A 20070-nucleotide genomic window follows, 5' to 3' on the forward strand; every position below is an offset into this window, starting at 1 on the left:
CCCATGCACCAGAGGTGTACGCAGGGGCGTCATTTAGGGAGGGCAGGAGGGGGCAATTGCCCCCCCCCAAGAGTTTGAGGTTTACATATACTTTAATCGATTGCCTACTAATGTATTAGTACAAAATGTGAAAGTCTTACGTCAGTGGTGCTCTTGCCCCCCTCAAGCGAAGTCTGAAATGACGCCCCTGGGTGTACGCTTTACCACTGAGCCACCGTCTCTCGTAGGATCTTGTTCTCAAACACTTTCAGTGTACCTCATATTTCAATTTTATGTTGTCTTGGCAATATTGTTAGCTTGAAGAAGGGGCCGCGGTGGCTAAATGGTGGCTTAGCTCAGCATTTCAGAATTTCCAAAGCTCGGAATTCCGAGATTTGAAAACTTCAGTCCAATATTGTGGAATTTCGAAATCAGGGAATTTCGTAATTCTGAAAAATTCCTGTATAATAGGCATTCCTAATTGTGAAGTTGAAATCGCAATTGGAAAATCCTATTAATTTGCAGGAAAATTTGAAATTGTCATTATTTCCTATTTTAGGGGTTATTACTTAACTTCATGAAATATTTACTTCTCTCAGTAGGGAAGGCACTGTTATTGTCTTAGAAAGTGTATCTGAGGAAGAGTTGCATTAATTGGTACACATTGACTTTAGGAGGGCTGGATATACGGCACAAATATTCAAAGATACTTAAAACTGAATCTGAAAACAAACCAAGTAGTGCTAGGTGGGCACAAAATCACAAATAATACCTAACCGACTCAAATCAGGAGTGCACCAGGAGGCAAGTCTGGGGTACGTCCGTAGGAAGCAGGCGCGACAGGGAATTTGAGTACATGGTTAATAAGGATAGCGGGGGAAAAACTTCAAATGGGATAATAACATGCCTTGTGTAACACCGTTTTGTGACACCAATCTATTGTATACTTTCTTCAAATAGGACTTCACATCTTCCTTATGAGTGGTATGTGTTAAAGAACGCACTTCATAATTCATATTTCTACCTTATGTTAGAAGAAAGACCACGATAAATTTTGGCGTGGAGTTTTACTTTACGGATAGTATAAGTAGTAGTAGGTATAGGAGTACGAGTAGCAGTAGTAGTAGAAACGGGTTAGAAACTCCACAGTGGTTCGTTGGGTTCTGTTCGACATAAAATAGGCAAATTAAAGACTTCTCCACATTTCACCGTGTATGCTACAATCTGTGAATCCGTATAGTAAAATTGCACCTAGTTTGACTACTTAAGCAAAGCTGCTGTGAAATGAAGTACCATTTCTTCCGTTGGTTTCACAAATTTGTGGCCCCATAAAACAAAATAGTATTGAGATAATTCTCATTTAGAAATTAGTCAATAATTACACGATGTTTAAATGTATTGCTTCTCATATACTGCAGTAAAAGAGAAAAAATGTTAAATATTTCCGTAGGAAATTTGCTTTAAGTATTTTGATAGATTTAAATTAATTTGAATTCGAATTTCGTGTATATCTTCTGATATATTTGAATTTTAAAACTGGCAACACTAGGAGGTTGACTAGTATGATAATATAATGTTTCAATTAACAGAATTCCATTCACAATACTTTTTCTGCAAACTGAGAATTAGTAACGTATCTACATGTTTAGTAATGTAGTTTTAGGTGTTATTTGATCTCAACTTAATTTCATATGTATTTATTTTTATCCGTGCAAATAGCAAAGCTTGCCCTTAAATGCTGATATTTTCATACAAATGCCAATTCAAAGTTTGATTGGGTAAGCTTAAAAAGCATTTAGCCAATAAGGTTGCTTGAAATGAAACAACACGTTTAAAAGGTTGTTTGTTCGTCGTGGCCTTTAACTAAGTTCAAACAATCGTTAATGCAAGAAGTGTGTTGACTGAGGTATGTTTAGGAGTATAATTGGAATCAGATTTATGTTACAGATTTAGTTTACACTTTTTCAACTTCTGATGGTCATAAAATGTAGGTATAGTGAAGGAAGTTTGAGTACTAAAGTCGTTAGGTTTCTTCGCATCCAAGGTAACTTTCATACCGAGGAAACTACACTCAAATTCGAATTATTTAAAAATAAGTACGTAAATGGAGTAATAAATATTCTTTTGGAGTGTGTTTGTACGAGTACATACGATAACCACGTGTTAGGCAGTATATAACCTAAGGCTAATCGTACATTTAGGCTATTTTTTTTTTTTTTTCCTTCTGAAAGCTTGCGATTATAATAAAGCACATACTCTTAGGTTATTGTAATTGGAAATTCATGAAAGACCTTGTTGAAGATTAAACTGCATATCAGTATAATTCTTAGTCACAAATAGTTTTAACACTTGTAAAGGGAACTAAGTATGCCAGTTAATTGAAAGAAAACTATATATTCATTATATATGTAATTAGTAAGAAAGCTACTTTTTATATTAAATTACACTTTGTGCGGTTATTTTTCATATTTTCGTTGTACGGTTCATGCATTGTGCTGATAATTTTTGATGCAGATTTAAAATATTGGGGCCAATGTTTAGGAGATTTAAGGGTGAAGTCTAGTTCGCGAAAGATGTAATATCTGAACGGTTTATTTCCCTATCGCCGTATTTCGACAGTACTAAAGTAGAGGTAACATAATATGAGATTCTGTGCGAACTGATTCTCTGTAAGGGAAGAAATTGCGCTCTACATAAAAATTGTATTCTTTGAGAACCTTTCCCGTTATTTTTTTTCATGAGTAAATAATTTTGTCAGTGCCTTCGTCGCCCTAACCGTCTGTTTTCTTGCCTTCAGTAGTTACGAACTTCTTAAATAAAAGTAACGTACTCTATAGATTGCTCCCGTTCTCGTGTCCTCAGTGACCTATCACAGCTTGTGTATAGCCCGTTCCTCCCCCCCAGTTCTTTATCACCGGAACTGGAAGAGTCCTACTACTATTACTACTACTTATATCGAGAACAGAATCCAACCAACCCCTGCGGGGCTTCTACCCGTTCCTACTACTACTAGTATTACTACTAACCACCAACTACTATTACTAATATTGCTACTAACTACCACCACTACTACTACTACTTATACTAAAACCTCCTTACCACAAGATTTACATCTTAAATCTTTATAACATGCTATTCCGATTCATTATGAACTAATATGAATCGTTAGAATCGCTATGGTTCGTTAAAAATCACTGGGAGGAGCGGGCTATACTCAATCCTCTATCACTGCTAAGCGTTTTACTTTTGTCCTAGTTTCCCTTATTTGTGCGGATATGCCTGGTTTTTAAATGATGGTTAGGAATGCACTTTATGCATGACACTTTTAGTGTATAGCTATTGTCTTAGTATGTCATGAAGAAATAAAGGTAATAGTATACAACAGTGCCTCATGATCTGTGCGCGTGGATACTTCCTACTGTTGCACTACGTATAAAAATGATTTTATTACATTTAGAAGTAGTAAGAAGCATCCACGCACGTGACATGCGATATGTGTTTCAAATCCCCCACATATACTCATACACTACGTACAAGGGCACATAATTATTCTTCGCATACCATAAAACACAACAAAACGCAACGCAAACCGACGTACATTTTATTTTATATTACTCAGTAATTAAATTAAAGTCGCATTTTTACCTCATTTTCAAGTTCCTATATCCTCAATGAATAATCCTTAAAAGACTGCACTTCGTGAGTCCTCGCTAAATGATGAGGCACTCTCGTATACTATATCCGAAATAAATCTCTCAAGACATTAGGCAGGGTGTCTACTGACCTGGAAAACCTTGAAAACCTGGAATTAGCCTGGAATTTACTTTTGGACCTGGAAAACCTGGAAATAGCCTGGAATTGGACGAGGAACCTGGAAGTTTTAAAATTGTTTTTAAAATATCGTTTTTGGGATTGGTATGGAATAAATATATTTTTGTAAAATGCAATAAAGTTACATACTACAACATAAGTTAAAAGCCAATAATAACTTATTCAGTGGAGACGTAGTTGAGAAAGACAGACAGACGTGAGCAGAGTGCAAGCGGTGAATGTTTTGGGAAAGTATGTTGAGGGTACAAGAAGAGACTGAATAAGATTTTATTTGTTTGGCATGTGAATAACAGTGACTACAAAAAGAGCTAAATTAGTCCCCGATGATGAGAGTAAGGTAATTGAAAAGGTTAAATTTTATGATCTATTAAGTTTGTGTCTTACACTGAGGGAATACTGGCATACAAGCTAGAAGCTTTCTCTGTAGTTGCTGCTTATTTGCATAGTATGAATCAAGCTTATTTTCTGCTTTGTGAAGACATTGGTTTACATGTTTCTGTAGCAAGAGTAGTAGACAGGTCTGGAACAACTTTCCGCTTATACTCCTGTGCCGAAGCTTTTTAACAGGAGTTCAAGTCCGTGGATGTCGCAGTGAACACCATTTCCGGTGGCCGAAAGGTGTATCACCGGAAAAAAGTAAAATTGCCCACATCTTAACGGAATCACTTTTTGTATTTAGGTTAACATTTTACTAGTCTTGCAATAAATCCTGTTACACATTAACAATTAACATTTTATTTTTCAGCCATTAAAATGGGGAAAAGTAAAACTAAATTCCAGGACTCGTGGAAAGGCCAGTGGAAATGGGTTATTAGGTCCAACGATCCATTTAAAGCAAGTTGTAAACTCTGCAGAACTGATTTTGACATTTCAAATATGGGAGCTGGATCATTGAAATCTCATGAGAAAGGAAAGAAACATCAAATAGCTGTTAAAGCTCTTAATGCACAATGTTCGATCGTAAAGTTCTCAAGCAATGTTAACTAGGAACCTTCCTGTACAAAAAATTCTACAGCGTCTTTCAGTTCAGTGACTGGCACATCATCTACTCCAGTTGTTTAGGAGAAAAATGAAAGCCCAGCAAAAACTAGTGGTGTAATAAAGAGTTATCTTATCAAAGATCAAGTGATGAAAGCAGAAATAATCTGGATATTGCACAAACGTTACAAGTCATGCATCGGCCAGAAGCCAAACGAGTGCAACGGATTTGTTTCCTTTAATGTTTCCTGAGTGTGAAGTCGCTAAAAATATGCAGTTGCACAAAGACAAAATAGGTTATGTCATCACTTTTGGATTGGGTCCATATTTCCAACAGACATTAGTTCGTAAACTACAAAATTATCGTTCGACGAAAGCGTAAACACTATCTCACAGAAAAATTAAATGGACTTAGTAGTTCGTTTCTGGCACAGTGACGAAAATAAAGTTTTAACACGTTATTTAACATCAGTATTCTTCGGACATGCTACTGCCCAGGATTTGTTAAGTGCGTTTATAAATACTTTCAAGGACAAGGGTCTCGATTTTTGTAAGTTACTTCAGGTTTCTCTTGATGACCTCAACGTTAATTTGAAATTTCTGAGTGATTTGAATCCCTATCTGAGTGAAGAAAATGGTGAAGGTCCACAGCTTTTGGAGGCAGGAACGTGCTCTTTACATATTGTTAATGGGGATTTTAAGACTGCGCATACCAAAGCTGGTTGAAATGTGACAGAGTTTTTGAGAGCGTTGTACTATTTATTCAAGGACTTCCCTTCAACAAGAGCAGATTTCGTGGCAGCATCTGGAACAGCAGTTTTCCCTCTTAAATTTTGTTCTATTAGGTGGGTGGAGCATTCTAAAGTTATCACCGTGCCATAACTATGATTCCTGCCTTAATAGTTCATGTTGATGCAGTGAAAACAAAACTTCCTGAAACATCACTCCTCTAAAGTAAAAGCCCACATCTCTGATGTACTGTTGCCTGCTAGATTAGGGTTCCTTCAGTCCGTATCTGTAGAACTAGAAGAATTCCTCACTAAGTACCAGACAGACAGTCCATTTGTACTACCGTTTCTATGGAATTACCTAAACACGTTGATTCGTAGTCTGTTAAGCCGCTTCGTGAAAGATGTCTTAAAAGTAGCTAAAAAAACTTAATAGATGTTTTTGATAAGGACATCTTAAAACCACTTAATCTAGTTGATGTTGGATTTTCTGCGGTTACATCGCTTAAAGGAGTGAAGGATGTTAATATATATTGAACTTTAAGAAAGAATGCAGAAGATTCTTGCAAGAACTGTGTAAAAAAAAAATATGCAAAAATGTCCTTTAAAACACAGTGTAACAAGAGCCGCAAATTGCTTGTCTCCAGAAACTATGACCAACGAAACCCTTCGTGAATCACGTATCACACTCGCCCTAGAGACATTTGTCTAAATGCTGATATGGTGAATTTGGAATATTTAAAACTTTGTTTAAAGACACAGGACGAAAACTGTCAAATTTCAGTTACAAAAATGACAGACGTTTTTCTCCATGATCTGTTAAGTAAAGAAGGTGTCTCCAATGCATTTAAAACATTCATGTTTAAGATATGTGTACTTTTCCATAGCAACGCAGCAGTGGAAAGGAGTTTCTCCATTAACAAAGAGTGCTTTGTTAAAAATCTCCAAGAGGACTGCTTGATTGCCTAGAGAAGTGTGTTGGATGCTGTGCGTGTTGCTGGTGACATGCGTAATATGAATATCACAAAGAATATGATCCAGTATGTGAGGAATGCATCAAGCAGAAGAAATGAGTATCTGAAAGATCGCGATGAAAAAGAAGACAGAGCAGCTCGAGAAAAGAAAGATGTTAAGAAGAAAATAAAAGAGTTGGAATTAAAGAAGAAAAGAATACTAACTGACGCCGAAGCAGAAGTAGATGCGTTGGAAGAACAGGCGAAAAAGTTAAAAGGGATGTTGAACTCTAGAAGTTAAATGTCAAAAACTGTTCACTGTGAAAGTTGTTTTCTATATTTGTTCATATAATGTGCGTGGTTCCATAACTTTCAGTTTTTTAAACTTTCACGTTACAATACATTTTTAAATAAAATATAACTGATGGCCAGTCCCCATCCAAGAAGAATGTGCAGTAACGTTTAACAATATGGACTACTTTGCGTTAAATTTTTGTATTATATATGATCATTTTCTTTTTACTTCTAAACTAATACTAGTTTGACAAAAATGGCGGGAAAATAGCTTACTCACCGCTAAGTCCTACCAGTAGTTAGCATAAAATACCACAAGAGTACTTTAAAGGGGAGTGCTTGTAGTAAAATACTCTTGTGGTATTTTATCCCATAACTTAGCGGTGAGTAAGCTATTTTCCCGCCATTTTTGTCATTGTTCATCAACATTCACGTGCTACTACTATAATATTAGTTTATTTGAAGTATTGTTTTTGACGGAAATTTATACAGGGTAAACCTTAACTAAACCGATAAACTTCAGGAGGCGATTCTCGAGCCCGAAACAAGAAGAAAATTCCTCTTAACTTTTCTCCACGGTACATAGTTTTGGAGCTACAAGGTGCCGAAAGTGTGGAAAAATGATCTTCCGAGTTCTATATTTCCAAACCTATCGAACGTAGAGAATGCAGCTTAAAATCTCTGTAAGGAAATCTTATCTGTTCTGAACATATGATTTCCTTTGTGAGATTTTAAGCAGCACTCTTTACTTTGAATAATTTTGGAAATATAGGCGTTGGAAGTTCATTTTTCCACATTTTCGGCACCTTTTAGCTCGGAAACTATGCGCCCTGGAAAAGAGTTAAAGAGAATTTTTTTTTTTTTTTCTTTCTTGTTTGGGTGCCGGGAATCATTTCCCTAAGTTTGTCGGTTTAATTAAGGTTCACCCCTGCATAGTATTGCTACATTAGGATATGTAAAGCTACTGCACATTTTTCTCAACCGGCCTTTTGGTAGGAGATTTTTTTAATTAAACATTTGCTTGTGTAGAATGTTTTGAAAAACTACATTTCACTCAGTTTTTTTCTTTTCATCTTTGTCACTTGAAGAAACTATCACTTCCCATATGCATTCTCTAATTAGAACCAGTTTTTGTTAAGAACTATATAAAATTGCATTAACTTATACGTGTTATAATAAATGTCACTCTACTGAATAGACCTGGAAAAAAAGGAGAAAAAACCTTGAAAACCTTGAAAAAACCTGGAATTTGAAAATGAACATTTAGTAGACACCCTGCATTAGGGGACGTTTTTTTACAGGTAGTAGAACTGTAGCCTCGTATTCTTAAATTTGCACAGGGCTAAGATTCCGCTGAGCCCTCCCCATGATCAGAGAAACCGTTTTTAATGTTTTCCTAATTATGTATGGTTGATATACGTTACTCTCAATTATCCCTGTTTAATTTCTCGACTTCGGTTATTTCGTAAGTACTATTAATTTGTTTTTATTATTTTGCTGCTTTAGTTTTTCTTCTAAATAAGTATGCATACAGTATATGTTGTATTACTGCGCAAGGGCAGTACCATTGAATTGTTCACTATTGCAAACTCGTATCATAATTAGAAATAAAAAAAGATTCACCTGTTGATTTGTGACCGCCTCACACCGTGACTTGTCTTTGGAGTAATCCACCTAGTTAGCTGCAGTGGAACTCTGAAGGGGCGTTATGTTTTTGGGTCGTATGAAGTGTTGCAAGGATCAATAAGCACTTTTCTCTCCGCTATTGGATCGTAGGTTAGTGGGTTTGAAAAGCTGGCACATTGTTTTGTCAGTTCACCTATGATGTCACTATATGCTTTCATATAGCTCGAGATTAATTATTATTATTATTATTATTTTCTTAGTCACCGCACAGTGATGACCTTCATTACTTTTTATGTTTGCATGCTTAAATTTATGATTTCTCAATTTCCTCCTGAATTTTGTAATTCGGAGACCACCTACGGAACTTACCTTGCACAGCTTTTAGGGTCTATTTCGGTGACGTTAATGTTGCGTTGTCATTTTTAAATTATTTTGCTAGTGATGCTATTATTATTATTAGGGGTTAATGCTTTCATATAGCTCAGGATTAAACTTTTTTTCTCATAGTTACAGCACAGTAATGACCTTCATTGCCTTTTGTTTGCACGATGCTTAAATTTGATTTCTCAATTGTTAAGTAGTTATTTTGTTAGTGATGTTATTAGGGGTTAATGCTGCCGGGTTGGTCCAGGGATTTTTCTTAGGCCTCCACTTTTCTCTGCTGTTGCCTGTATCTTGAAGACTTACAGAACGGACACAGTCTTAGTCTGTTCCTCTCTTCACTTTTTTTTTTTCTTTTTTTTGTCCCCCCTTGTTCGATTTATTCCCCTTTAGCTAGGGGCGAAGTACTTTATCCTTTAGCACGTTACCTTAAAATTTTAAAACATGCCCTTAATCTGTTCCTTACAGCCATCTACCTCAATAATAAGAGTACCGGTAATGATAATAATAAAATAAAATCATTAAAAACAGAGGACATTAAATCGATGTGTTTAGTCTTTTATTTATTCTTTAGTCTTCCTTTTCTCTCTCATCTATGTGATCTCTTGATTTTAAGCTTTGATTTCTGACTTCTCATTTATATATTATTTCACTTAGATTTCACCTGTTGCTTGCTGCGTTTTTTGCTTATTGGTTTAAAATGTTCACTAGTTTAACTTATGGGTCCAAGGATATCGAACTTAGCCCAAACTATCATACTTGTCCAACCTATCTTAAGCTAACGTAAATCTTAACATGCTGAATCTGCTCTTCGGCACAAAGCCTGTTATTTAGTGATGGGTGGTTGGGGAAAGCCTCTGATTGTCTTAGCATTGATATCTACTGTTTTACTAGCTCGTCCTACTTTTTGGGTGTTTCGTTGCCGAGTAAATAGGTTTCGAGAGAGTAACTTCTTAATACTTTGTCAACTTCCGTTAACATGTTCATGTTTTAAAGAAATCCAATGTAAACTTAGTTCTCGTATTTATTCATTGATTTGTATTGTTTCTCTCACTCCGCTGAGGATATTCTTTCCCAGCTTGACACGTACACCGAATTTTTTTTTTCTTTTTTTCGTGGTTGACAATGGATTGGTGTTAGCAGCCTGTGATGATGCATAGATTTAAATCACTGAGTGGTTCCTGTCGTGGTCTTGTTCCATAGTGGTTTGCATCAACGCAACGCAAAATCTGGGTCAGTCCATGTCAATTCATCCAGATCATGAAGCCCATAGTCTCAGAATGGCATGAAATTTTTTCTGTTTACTCTACTTACTATCCTTATTGATCACACCAAATTTTAATTTGATGTCTTATATACTTCTTTAGTTAATTTTTTTTGTTTGGTAAAATATAAGTTTTTGTTGTTGCCGAGGGTTAAAGAGATTACGACATTGATATACTAAAAAGATCATAACTTTGTTAATTCTCATCATATCACAATGATTTTTTCACTAAAATGATCACAAAAAGATACAGAATAAGGTAAAAATACATTCAGCTACTTGTACTTGAATTGTTGTGGTAAATATTAGCTCAAACCTGGATATTACGACTTTTTTAAAGAAAAAAACAAAATTTTAAAATACAGTAAAAGCTTAAAGGCACTACATAAACCAAAGTATTTTTCATGTATTTATAAGCCTAAAGGCATGAGCTAATGTGTTCTGAAAGAAAAACTGTGGGTTTTTAACTGCAAATATTTTTTAACCATTTATCTTTAGAGTACGGCCAGGTATTTCAAGAAAATCGTAGACCTTCATGTTGGCAGCCCTAGTGTTGTCCCTAATTGTCACAGGGACATGGATCATATCTCGTTGCAAAGCTTATGGAACACAGATTCCAACAAGGTAACTTTTGTGCCCCCTTATTCCCTACCCACAGAAGAAGGTTCCCAATTCACTAAAGAAGAAAATAGCTATTCACTATGAATTTAATGAATTATACATATTCAGCGCATACAACAGATTGAATATAATCAGTGAACGAAAAAAAATTTACCAAATCTTAAAAGGTTGACTGACATGAGCATATGTAGTGCTCAACTTATTTTTCTGTGGGGCCATGAGCACCATATATGATGCTCATGCTTGATATCACAAATTACTAACCTATTCAGGTTCTTGAGCATCATATATGATGCTCATTGTCACAAATTCATGTGCAATGGCGCTCTTCTCCCATTGGTACATTTTCGGGAGAAGCAAAATATCATGACAAAAATGTGACATGACTATCCATAATTTAGCCCAAGGTAAGAAGAATTTGTGGCCTCCTGACACCAGTACCCTAGAATCACCTTGGGAGTCAACCTGTTCAAGTCCTGAAGTGGTTCATTTACTATTTACACCATAGAGGTCCTGAAGTGGAATTACAGAAAATGTTTAAATAAAACACTAGCGACATTTTATTTCTTGGTTTGCATTTGTTTCAACATCTTGTTGCACTGAAGATTGATTGAACCAATTTCCTTTTCGGAAAAATACATTCTTCCGGATGCTTTTGTGACGGGGGGGGGGGGGGAGGTTACACATGAAATTGTTACTCATAGGAATCCAGCAAACATCATCTTTTGGGGGCCAGTGAAAAAATGTAGCAGGCCCATGGGGATGCATAAATTTAACTTTGTCACCTTCATCTTCATGTTTTGACAAAACTCATCCAAAATACCACCGATCATCATAAAGGCATGCAATTTAATTGTGCACACCCACATCAGGCATTTTAACCGAATGGTTTTCTCCAGAAAAGTTGAATATTGTGCAAAAGTTGTCATCTAAACTTACTCGTTTTGTTGCAATGGAGTCTTCAGATTTGGACTCAAAGTGATTTCTAATCATTGTGAACTTTATATTTTCCTTGCAAAATTAAAAAAAAAAAAAACTTTCGGAATTATCAATAGCATTACCAGGACTACGTTGGAGTCTTGCTTTTGTCACGATGCGCTTGACAGTGCCACCTGTACCGTCACAAGGAAACTTCCCATGGCTGGTGGCAAAAAAACACCATGTAGCTTTTAATCCAAAATCTTTTTCATGAAGGCACAGATTAAGAAAGTTCTTAGTTTTTATACTGTGCGGCACATCCGTCACTAAACTAATTCACTCTTTTTACTTCTGGAACTTTTTTTCAAGTATTTAATAATAACCTTTTGAGTAAAATTAATAAAATTACATTTCGGTTATTTGATTTTAAAGTTTACTCTAAAAGCTTATGCGCAGTTGTATTAGTTCTAGAACATTGATAAATTTACTGCAGCTTAAATAATTTAACATCTTCAGCTTGATTAAAATGTCATAATTTCATTACACCTTACATGTAAATCATTCAGTTTTTCAGAAAGTAAAATGTTCACTATTTTAACCCTTAGAAGATGCCTGGCTCATCTCTTTCTCTTAGCGCCAGTACTTCAAACCTCTGTTGCTCGGCTCCTAATCAACTTAGACTGTGCCCCCCCCCCCCATGCCGAATCCGTAGGAGAAAGTGATTTATCTTTTATGACAAAAAAAGTGTTGCCAAAGTCCCACAAAAGTCAAAGATTATTTTCATCTTCGTTTGTGGGTTGGGAACCGGAGGGCACAAAAGTTACTTCGTTGGAAACTGTGTTCCGTAAGCTTTGCAACGAGGTATCATTCGCGTCTCTGTGACAATTAGGGAAGTCACCAGGGCTGCCAACCTGAGGGTAAACCAGTTCCTTCGTAAAATATATACAGGTTGACCATAGTATATACGAGGTTTCGAATTTTTCCCTCGCAAGCTATTGCACCTACGCCCTTTGTTTTATGATTCCACCCAATGTCTGGTGTGTATGTGAATTTTTTTTTTCCTGCGTACGACAATGAACAGTGCTGCCAGAGTCCAACAAAATATTAAAAAAAAATTCTTCTGTGGGTAGGGAATAAGGGGTCACAAAAGTTACCTTGTTGGAATCTGTGTTCCATAAGCTTTGTAACGAGATATGGTTCATGTCCCTGTGACAATTAGGGACAACACTAGGGCTGCCAACGTGAATGTCTACGATTTTCTTGAAATACCTGGCCGTACTCTAAAGATAAATGGTTAAAAAATATTTGCAGTTAAAAACACAATTTTTCTTTCAGAACACATTAGCTCATGCCTTTAGGCTTATAAATACATGAAAAATACTTTGGTTTATGTAGTGCCTTTAAGCTTTTACTGTATTTTAAAATTTTTTTTCTTTAAAAAAAGTCGTAATATCTAGGTTTGAGCTAATATTTACCACAATTCAAGTACAAGTAGCTGAATGTATTTTTACCTTATTCTGTATCTTTTGTGATCATTTTAGTGAAAAAATCATTGTGATATGATGAGAATTAAGTTATGATCTTTTTAGTATATCAATGTCGTAATCTTTTTAACCCTCGGCAACAACAAAAACATATTTTACCAAACAAAAAAAAAAATTAACTAAAAAAGTAAATAAGATATCAAATTAAAATTTGGTGTGATCAATAAGGATGGTAAGTAGAGTAAACAGAAAAATAATCATGGCATTCTGAAACTATGGGTTTCATTTGATATTTTAGCTGGATGATTTGAAAGGGACTGACCCATCTACGTTTCAGTTGGCAATATAAGAAATAACAGTTGATTGCCTTTTCCATGCTTTGCGTTCCGCTACGCTACGCAAAATTTGCGAAGGCTGGGAATAACTCATAATATTAACTGATGTGTCCATATGTGTATGGTCATAAGTTTCTTGGTTACTGGAAGGTTAAGACGTAGTTCTACTTTTTCGAAGTCTATATAATTTTGAGTCGTTTTCCAATGTTTTATCCGTAACGTGCAGAAGTTAAGATTGGTTATTTGGATATTGAAATAGTATCTTAATTGTATTTTTGAAAGGAAATCTATTAAAATGGAAGTTAGAAGGGTTACGTGACTGCGTTAACACCTTCTGTATTGCGCTACTTGGAATTAATTTCTTTCTTTACTGTCCTTTCAGTGTCTAGTTTTAGTGATTTTCTTTCAGAAATTATAATTAAATCATAATTTGTTTCACTATCCAGATAACTGTTTTCAATTTTAACAGGTTATTAATTACCAATCTTTCCTGTTAGTTTTTTAGCAGAATTTACAGAGCTATTTGAGCTTTTCTAGATATATTACAGACCGATTCCATTTCAAATCGTCCAGGCAAGACACAATTGGTCCCAATCAGTCTCAAATTTCATATGTTGTATATGGGATCTACATGCAATATTAGACCTGTATTTTTCTTTTTTCCGAAAAATTTCTCCTTCGATATACAGCCTTCCAAATTGGCGGCCCTCCTCTCGGATTGCTCGAAAAACTGAAAAACATGTCAAATTAAAAGTTTTATTGTAGAGAAACGAGTGTACTTAGTAACATAATCTCAATAGTAGGAAGAATATAAAGGAGTGTGTTTCGGTGGAAGAAAAAGTTCGTCTGTTGGTCCAATAAGAATCGCGCAATTCACTCGCAATGTTGCCAGCTTTGGAAAAAAAAATTGCTAACTTCATTTTTTTTTTTCTATCCGCACGAGCCATATCAACCTCTGCTTCTAGCATCGAAATATACTCGGTAAGATCTCGTAAAAATGTAAAGGACTTACGTTTGTGATTATTACATCCTACGTTATGATGAAAAGCTGAAGATTTCATTAAGACGCCATGTTTCGCCGCCATTTTCTCAAAAACCCCACCTTTTAAAAAAATCTGAATTTCTTACAACTATTGGAGAAGTACCTAAGTATTTAATATCCGTTAACCGTTCATGCGGCTGCAGCTCCTAACGTTCGCAATTACTGAAATTCAATTTTTGCACTTGAAATGTAAATATTTCCTATGAGCATTTAGGTCCTCTACACAAGGCGATTTGAAAGGGAATATGAAAATTTTGAGAGTTGAATCCTGACATCAAATCAAGTAGAAAAGTCCCTATAAACATGAGTAGAATTCCGCTTCTTTTTCGAGTTACAGGGCTTTAAACTCGGGACCCAAAATCGGCTCGCGACAATGGAAAATATATTTCGCGTTAAATTAGAAACTATGCATTAGTTATGATAATCAGAAAGTTGATTTGTATCAGTACAATTATTTTTACGTGCGTTGCAATTCGGTTGACTGTGTTGCCAACTTGGTAGAATTTTTGTTTCCAAGTGACACTACGTGGATTTTATTTGATACTTGGTATTCATTAATGATTGTAGAAATCACAAAGCACAATTTTCCCAACATCACCACAGTTTTCTAAAACTTACATGTATTTCATTAAAAGGTTTTATCTCGTGTGTTGTTAATAGTTTGCAAAATTGAGTGGGAATTTCACTTTGTTTACTATCATTAGTAAAACCAAAATGTTGAATGAAAACTACGTCTGTATAATTTGTAATAATAATAATAATAATAATACGAAAATTATTTTTTTTTATTATTGCAGAACCTCTCGTAAGTCTACACACAAAGTTCGAACTGTACAAGAAGTTCTGCTGCAACCAGTAAACAGTTTGTTTCGTGATTCGGTGTCGTGAACAGTGTCCTAATGTTCTCTGGAACCATGAAAGTTGTTTTCACGGGGAACATGACATTGTAGTGCACTAATTACAGTGTTTGTATGCTAAAAGGCATAAGAGGATTTTGTATCGAAGGAATTCTCGACCATAATTTTATCTTGCGGTAAAATATATGTATTGCGTACAGCGTGTCTGCCCAAACGAACTATTAGGGGAGGATGATTATTTGTGTCCTGTACCCAAGGCGATTTGAAACGCAGTGAAAAATTTCGAGAGGTGGATCCTTCACCGTAGTCTGTTTCACTGGTAACGGCCGTTTTGATGGCGACATATTCATGTTTAGTACGTTAACTGTCTAATTAAGAGTTTCAGAATCTTATTCAGAGGAACAAATTCTTCATATTGCTGGTGAATAATTTCATATTTACACTTTCTTCCGTGGTCATCAATATCACACACACACACATTCACGTAGTTCACGATAAATATTCAAAGCACCCTTTACGCAAAATCCTCCTCTCCTATATTATTCACGCAAAGACTGTATTTAGTGCACTACAATATCATTTTCACCGTGAAAACAATTTTCATGGTTCCACAGAACATTAGAACATGAGAACGACACCGAATCACGTAACAAACTGTTTATTGGTTGCAGCAGAACTTCTTGAACAAGCTCGAACTTGATGTGTAGAGTTAAGAGAGGTTCTGCAATAATAAAAAAGAAATTTTCTTCTTATTATTACAAATTATGCAGACGTAGTTTTCATTCAACATTTTGGTTTTACTAATGATAGTAAACATCAAGTGAAATTCACTCAATTTTGCAAACTATTAACAACACACGAGATAAAACATTTTAATGAAATACATGTAAGTTTTAGAAAATCTAAGAAATTCAGATTTTTTAAAAGGTGGGGTTTTGAGAAAATGGCGGCGAAACATGGCGTCTTAATGAAATTTTCAGCTTTTCATCATAGTATAACGTAGGATGTAATAATCCCAAACGTAAGTCCTTTACATTTTCAAGATAGAAATAAAAATGTTTGAAGTTAGCAAAATTTTCACCAAAGCTGGCAACATTGAGAGTGAATTGCGCGATTCCTATTGACAAACCAACAGACCGATTTTTCCCATCCACCGAAACACTCTCCTTTATATTCTTCCTACTATTGAGATCGTTACGAAATACAGTAGTTTCTCTACAATAAAACTTTTAATTTGACATGTTTTTCAGGTTTTCGAGCAATCTGAGAGGAGGGCCGCCATTTTTGGAAGGCTGTATATCTGAGAATTTTTCAGCAAAAAGAAAAAACACGGGTCTAATAATTTTGTATATAGTTTCTCATTTTAAAAAATAAACTAAATCTGAGACAGTCGTGTGGATCAGCCTGGACGATTGGAAATGGAATCTCTCTACAGGGTGTATATCGGTCACGAACAGGGTTGTAAAAAAAAAAAAAAAAACAGCCCAGTGGGTTTTATTGGGTAATATTGGGTTTTATTAAATTGTGTACATATATTTAAAACAATATTCCTACTTAAAATCAGGGTTTATTGGTTTAAACCAGTTGTTTAAAAAAATGGTTTAAACCAAAAAACCAAAAGTAATTGGAAAAGTGTAAGTGTTCGTAAAATCTTGATGAACACACATTTGTGGTTTATCGCGTGTCACTCCCGCATATTATTCGTATTATATTCAGACTTAAATTTCCCATTCATTAATCAGAGATTATACTAGAAAAGTAACTTTTTAAAAATAAGTTTATGAATGTTTCTTTTGTGATTTTTTTTTTTTTTATAGTTTATTATTTTGTTATGCAATTGCAATCAAAGAAAAATTCTAAATATTGTTTCGTTTTAATAATTTTTACTATTGATAAAATACATCGAAATACCGTAACTTTTTGGGGGGTTATACAAATCCCACTAGTCATTTACTGAAATCAGAAGTATCTTTGGTATCTATTTATATATAAATGGGTCAGAGCCAAAGTGGACTCAAATAATTCTTATCTTTATTCACTTTTCTTAACTGATATGCAAATTAAGTCGTCGTATTTCTTTAACTTGGACTAATAAAAGTCGTAATGAACTAACATCGACTTAATTAGTTCTTCTGTACTCTGCAGTATTTTGAAGTTGTCCATATGCAGTTCTGTATAATGGTTTCACTTGTGCAACTGTTTATCTTTTTGTTCTCAAATGTCTCTTGACAATTAGACAATTATGTTAAAAGTATGTAAAGATCAGTACAACGTATCGCATTTGTGGCCAATTAGTCCCGGTATCGAGCTCAAATGGAGGACACTTTGTTTCGGATGTAAGTCGAGTTGAGTTGATTTTGAGTTTTACGTCCCGTTCAGCAGCGAGGCTATATGAGACGTGGACCTACTGATTAACGTGGAATCCGAACCACACGAGCTCCCGCCGGGAATCGAACCCGGGTCTCCCACGCCAAAGGCGTGTACGCTAACCGCCGGATGTAAGTCGAGAAACGGTTTAGACTCCGCTTTAACCTCTTAACGTATTCATATAAGAACATTATAAATAGTGGTGATAGTGTTTTATTGTTGACCAGCAAGACTCGTAAATGATTTCTTCAGCAGCATTATCTGGTGAAACATAAAGAAACATTAGAAAACGTGTATATTCGACCTTTTAAAAGAACGGGTAAACTGGAGCTAGAACGAGTATACTCGTAGTTTTGTTTTCGATAAAAATAAGACTAGTATACTCGTCCCTTTACGTTAAGTGGTTAAGCTTATGTATCCCCTTCCAGCATGACCCGGTTGTTGCATAATAACACCAAGGTGAAACACTTATTTCTGTCCATATGTGATATAAATACATAGAGCAAATTATTTAAACCAAAAAAACCGGGATTTTGTTTTTTCAATAAAAACCATGGTTTTTGCTAACCCTGCTTAAAATACCATTTATGCATATTTGTTCTAGTGTACACATGAAACTATGGAATTCCCTAGTGGGACTGCTATAGTTCACGTCTGGCGCAGGTTCCTAGTTCGATCCAAGCTCCCATCAAGTGTTTTGTGATGTGTGCATGGGTTTCTCAGCTGTGGTTTCGCCATGCCACTATTATCATCCATGTCATCAGTCTCCCTTAGTCGTGGTGCATAATCATGAGACCTTGAACTAAACTTAGAAATAATGCACAAGTAATCCGTGAAGTTCCGAAGTACACAATTTTCTAGAGTAACATAGGTTGATTATCTTACGTAATACAGAATAGGAATAAAATTCCCTCTTACACAAAAAAATCCTTTAGCTAGCCGTCCTGAGTTTCACTCAAAACACGCCAGTTAAATACTGGGATAGTGCCTCAAGTTCAAGAGCCAGAGATAAAAAAAAAGGGGAGGGGGGCTTTATTAAATGCATGTTGTTTTTCTAAAGTTTTTTTTTTTAAAGAACTGAACTGTTGGAAATGGATTTTTTCTCATTTTCAGTTGCCAGTTACGATAGATTTTACGATTAAAGGGGTTTTGTGACACAATAAGTGACTGTCATATACTCCATCAGACACGCAAGAAAGCATTAGGGAGTTCCACGATCTGATTGCCGTTAGTGTTGAAAAGATAGAAGTGGATCTTTAGTAATTTCCTTTTTCCAGTGAAGCGTTCTCGATTTGTAATTAACTGATACATGGAGAAAGACATTCTGTTTATATTAATACACAAGTATGTAACAAAAACCGCACTGTTTTTGATTCTATACTAGCTGAAGGGCCCGTTCTTTCCACGGGGAGAATTAAGTTCAAGGACAATGTTTGAGTCTCCTCTATCCCTTGGGATACTCATATCAGTGAAAGTGTAGTAAGATATTCTATTTCTGGCATGAATTTTTAATCCTCTTCTCCTTTAGGATACACCCTTTAAGTAAAGTTACATTATGATATCCCAGCTGGAGGTAGGTTCTAATACTCACTTCGGGCTGTTTAACCATTTCGCCTGACCACTGGCGCAAATCCCGGGGGATGGGGGGAACATGTCCCCTCTAATATTGAAACTGGAGGACTGTCCCCTCAATATTCCGATTTGAAATTGCTTTTGAGGAGAAATGTGGTGATTTGTGTCGATCATTTCCGGCAGTATCCAGTAGTGTGTTCTAATCTGGTAGCCAACATGAGGAACAGTCTGATGTAAGTCTGTTAAATAAGCATAAACATATTACATAAATTTAAAGGAAATTTTATATGGAATGCAAATTAAGCTACAGCTATTACCTATAGAGTGTAGTCTCGATTATTCGAGTTTCGATTTACCGGTGTTCCGCGCTATCTGAGGAGCTTGAAACAAAACCTAGTCTGGTTACAACGATAAGTAGTTTGCAAGCCCTTGTTTCAGCAACAAAGCAGAAGTGAAACTGGCGTACAGATAACTACCACGCCCGACGTTGCCACATTTTGTTTCTTCACACAGCTAGACTTTCTTTCAGAGATGCCTAAGAAAAGGACCCTAGATCCTTACAAATTCCCTTAGGCGTAACCCATGTTCCATGGGTTTCTGGTGCAGACAAGTGTGGAAGTTGATCAATAGCATTACCGTATGGATACCGTAATTTGGTGGACTACGGTGTATGAGCGAAATATAGCTACTATAGAGGTAAATACTGTAATTTTAAATCGCAGATTTGATACATGATCTGTATTTCAAATCTAGAATGAAATCAAATGTAAAGGGGGGGGAAAAAAAGTAGGGTCAACATGTTTACTACAGACTGATCAGTGATTGTTTTACGTGCTAATT

At 35.6% G+C, this 20070-nt stretch overlaps 1 protein-coding gene across 3 annotated transcripts in view; it reads left to right on the forward strand.

Annotated features, from left to right (window-relative positions):
- Nucleotides 1-1733: 1733 nt before the first annotated feature.
- The window catches only part of CycB3 (cyclin B3), a 101349-nt gene continuing 83012 nt past the window's right edge, over nucleotides 1734-20070 (forward strand). Inside the window, exon 1 of one of the 3 annotated variants that reach the window (XM_081769057.1) lies at nucleotides 1734-1885. Coding sequence is in view for 1 of the 3 variants with exons in the window: in XM_081769056.1 (XP_081625182.1) it covers nucleotides 1954-2023 (70 nt within the window). In the remaining 2 variants the exon portion in view is untranslated. Of the gene's footprint in view, nucleotides 2024-20070 lie in introns of all 3 variants that reach the window. The other 2 variants (XM_081769058.1, XM_081769056.1) reach the window with 2 other exon arrangements.

The sequence above is a fragment of the Thermobia domestica genome, chromosome 8, assembly GCF_964235325.1.
Source record: "Thermobia domestica chromosome 8, izTheDome1.hap1.1, whole genome shotgun sequence".
NCBI lineage: Eukaryota > Metazoa > Arthropoda > Insecta > Zygentoma > Lepismatidae > Thermobia > Thermobia domestica.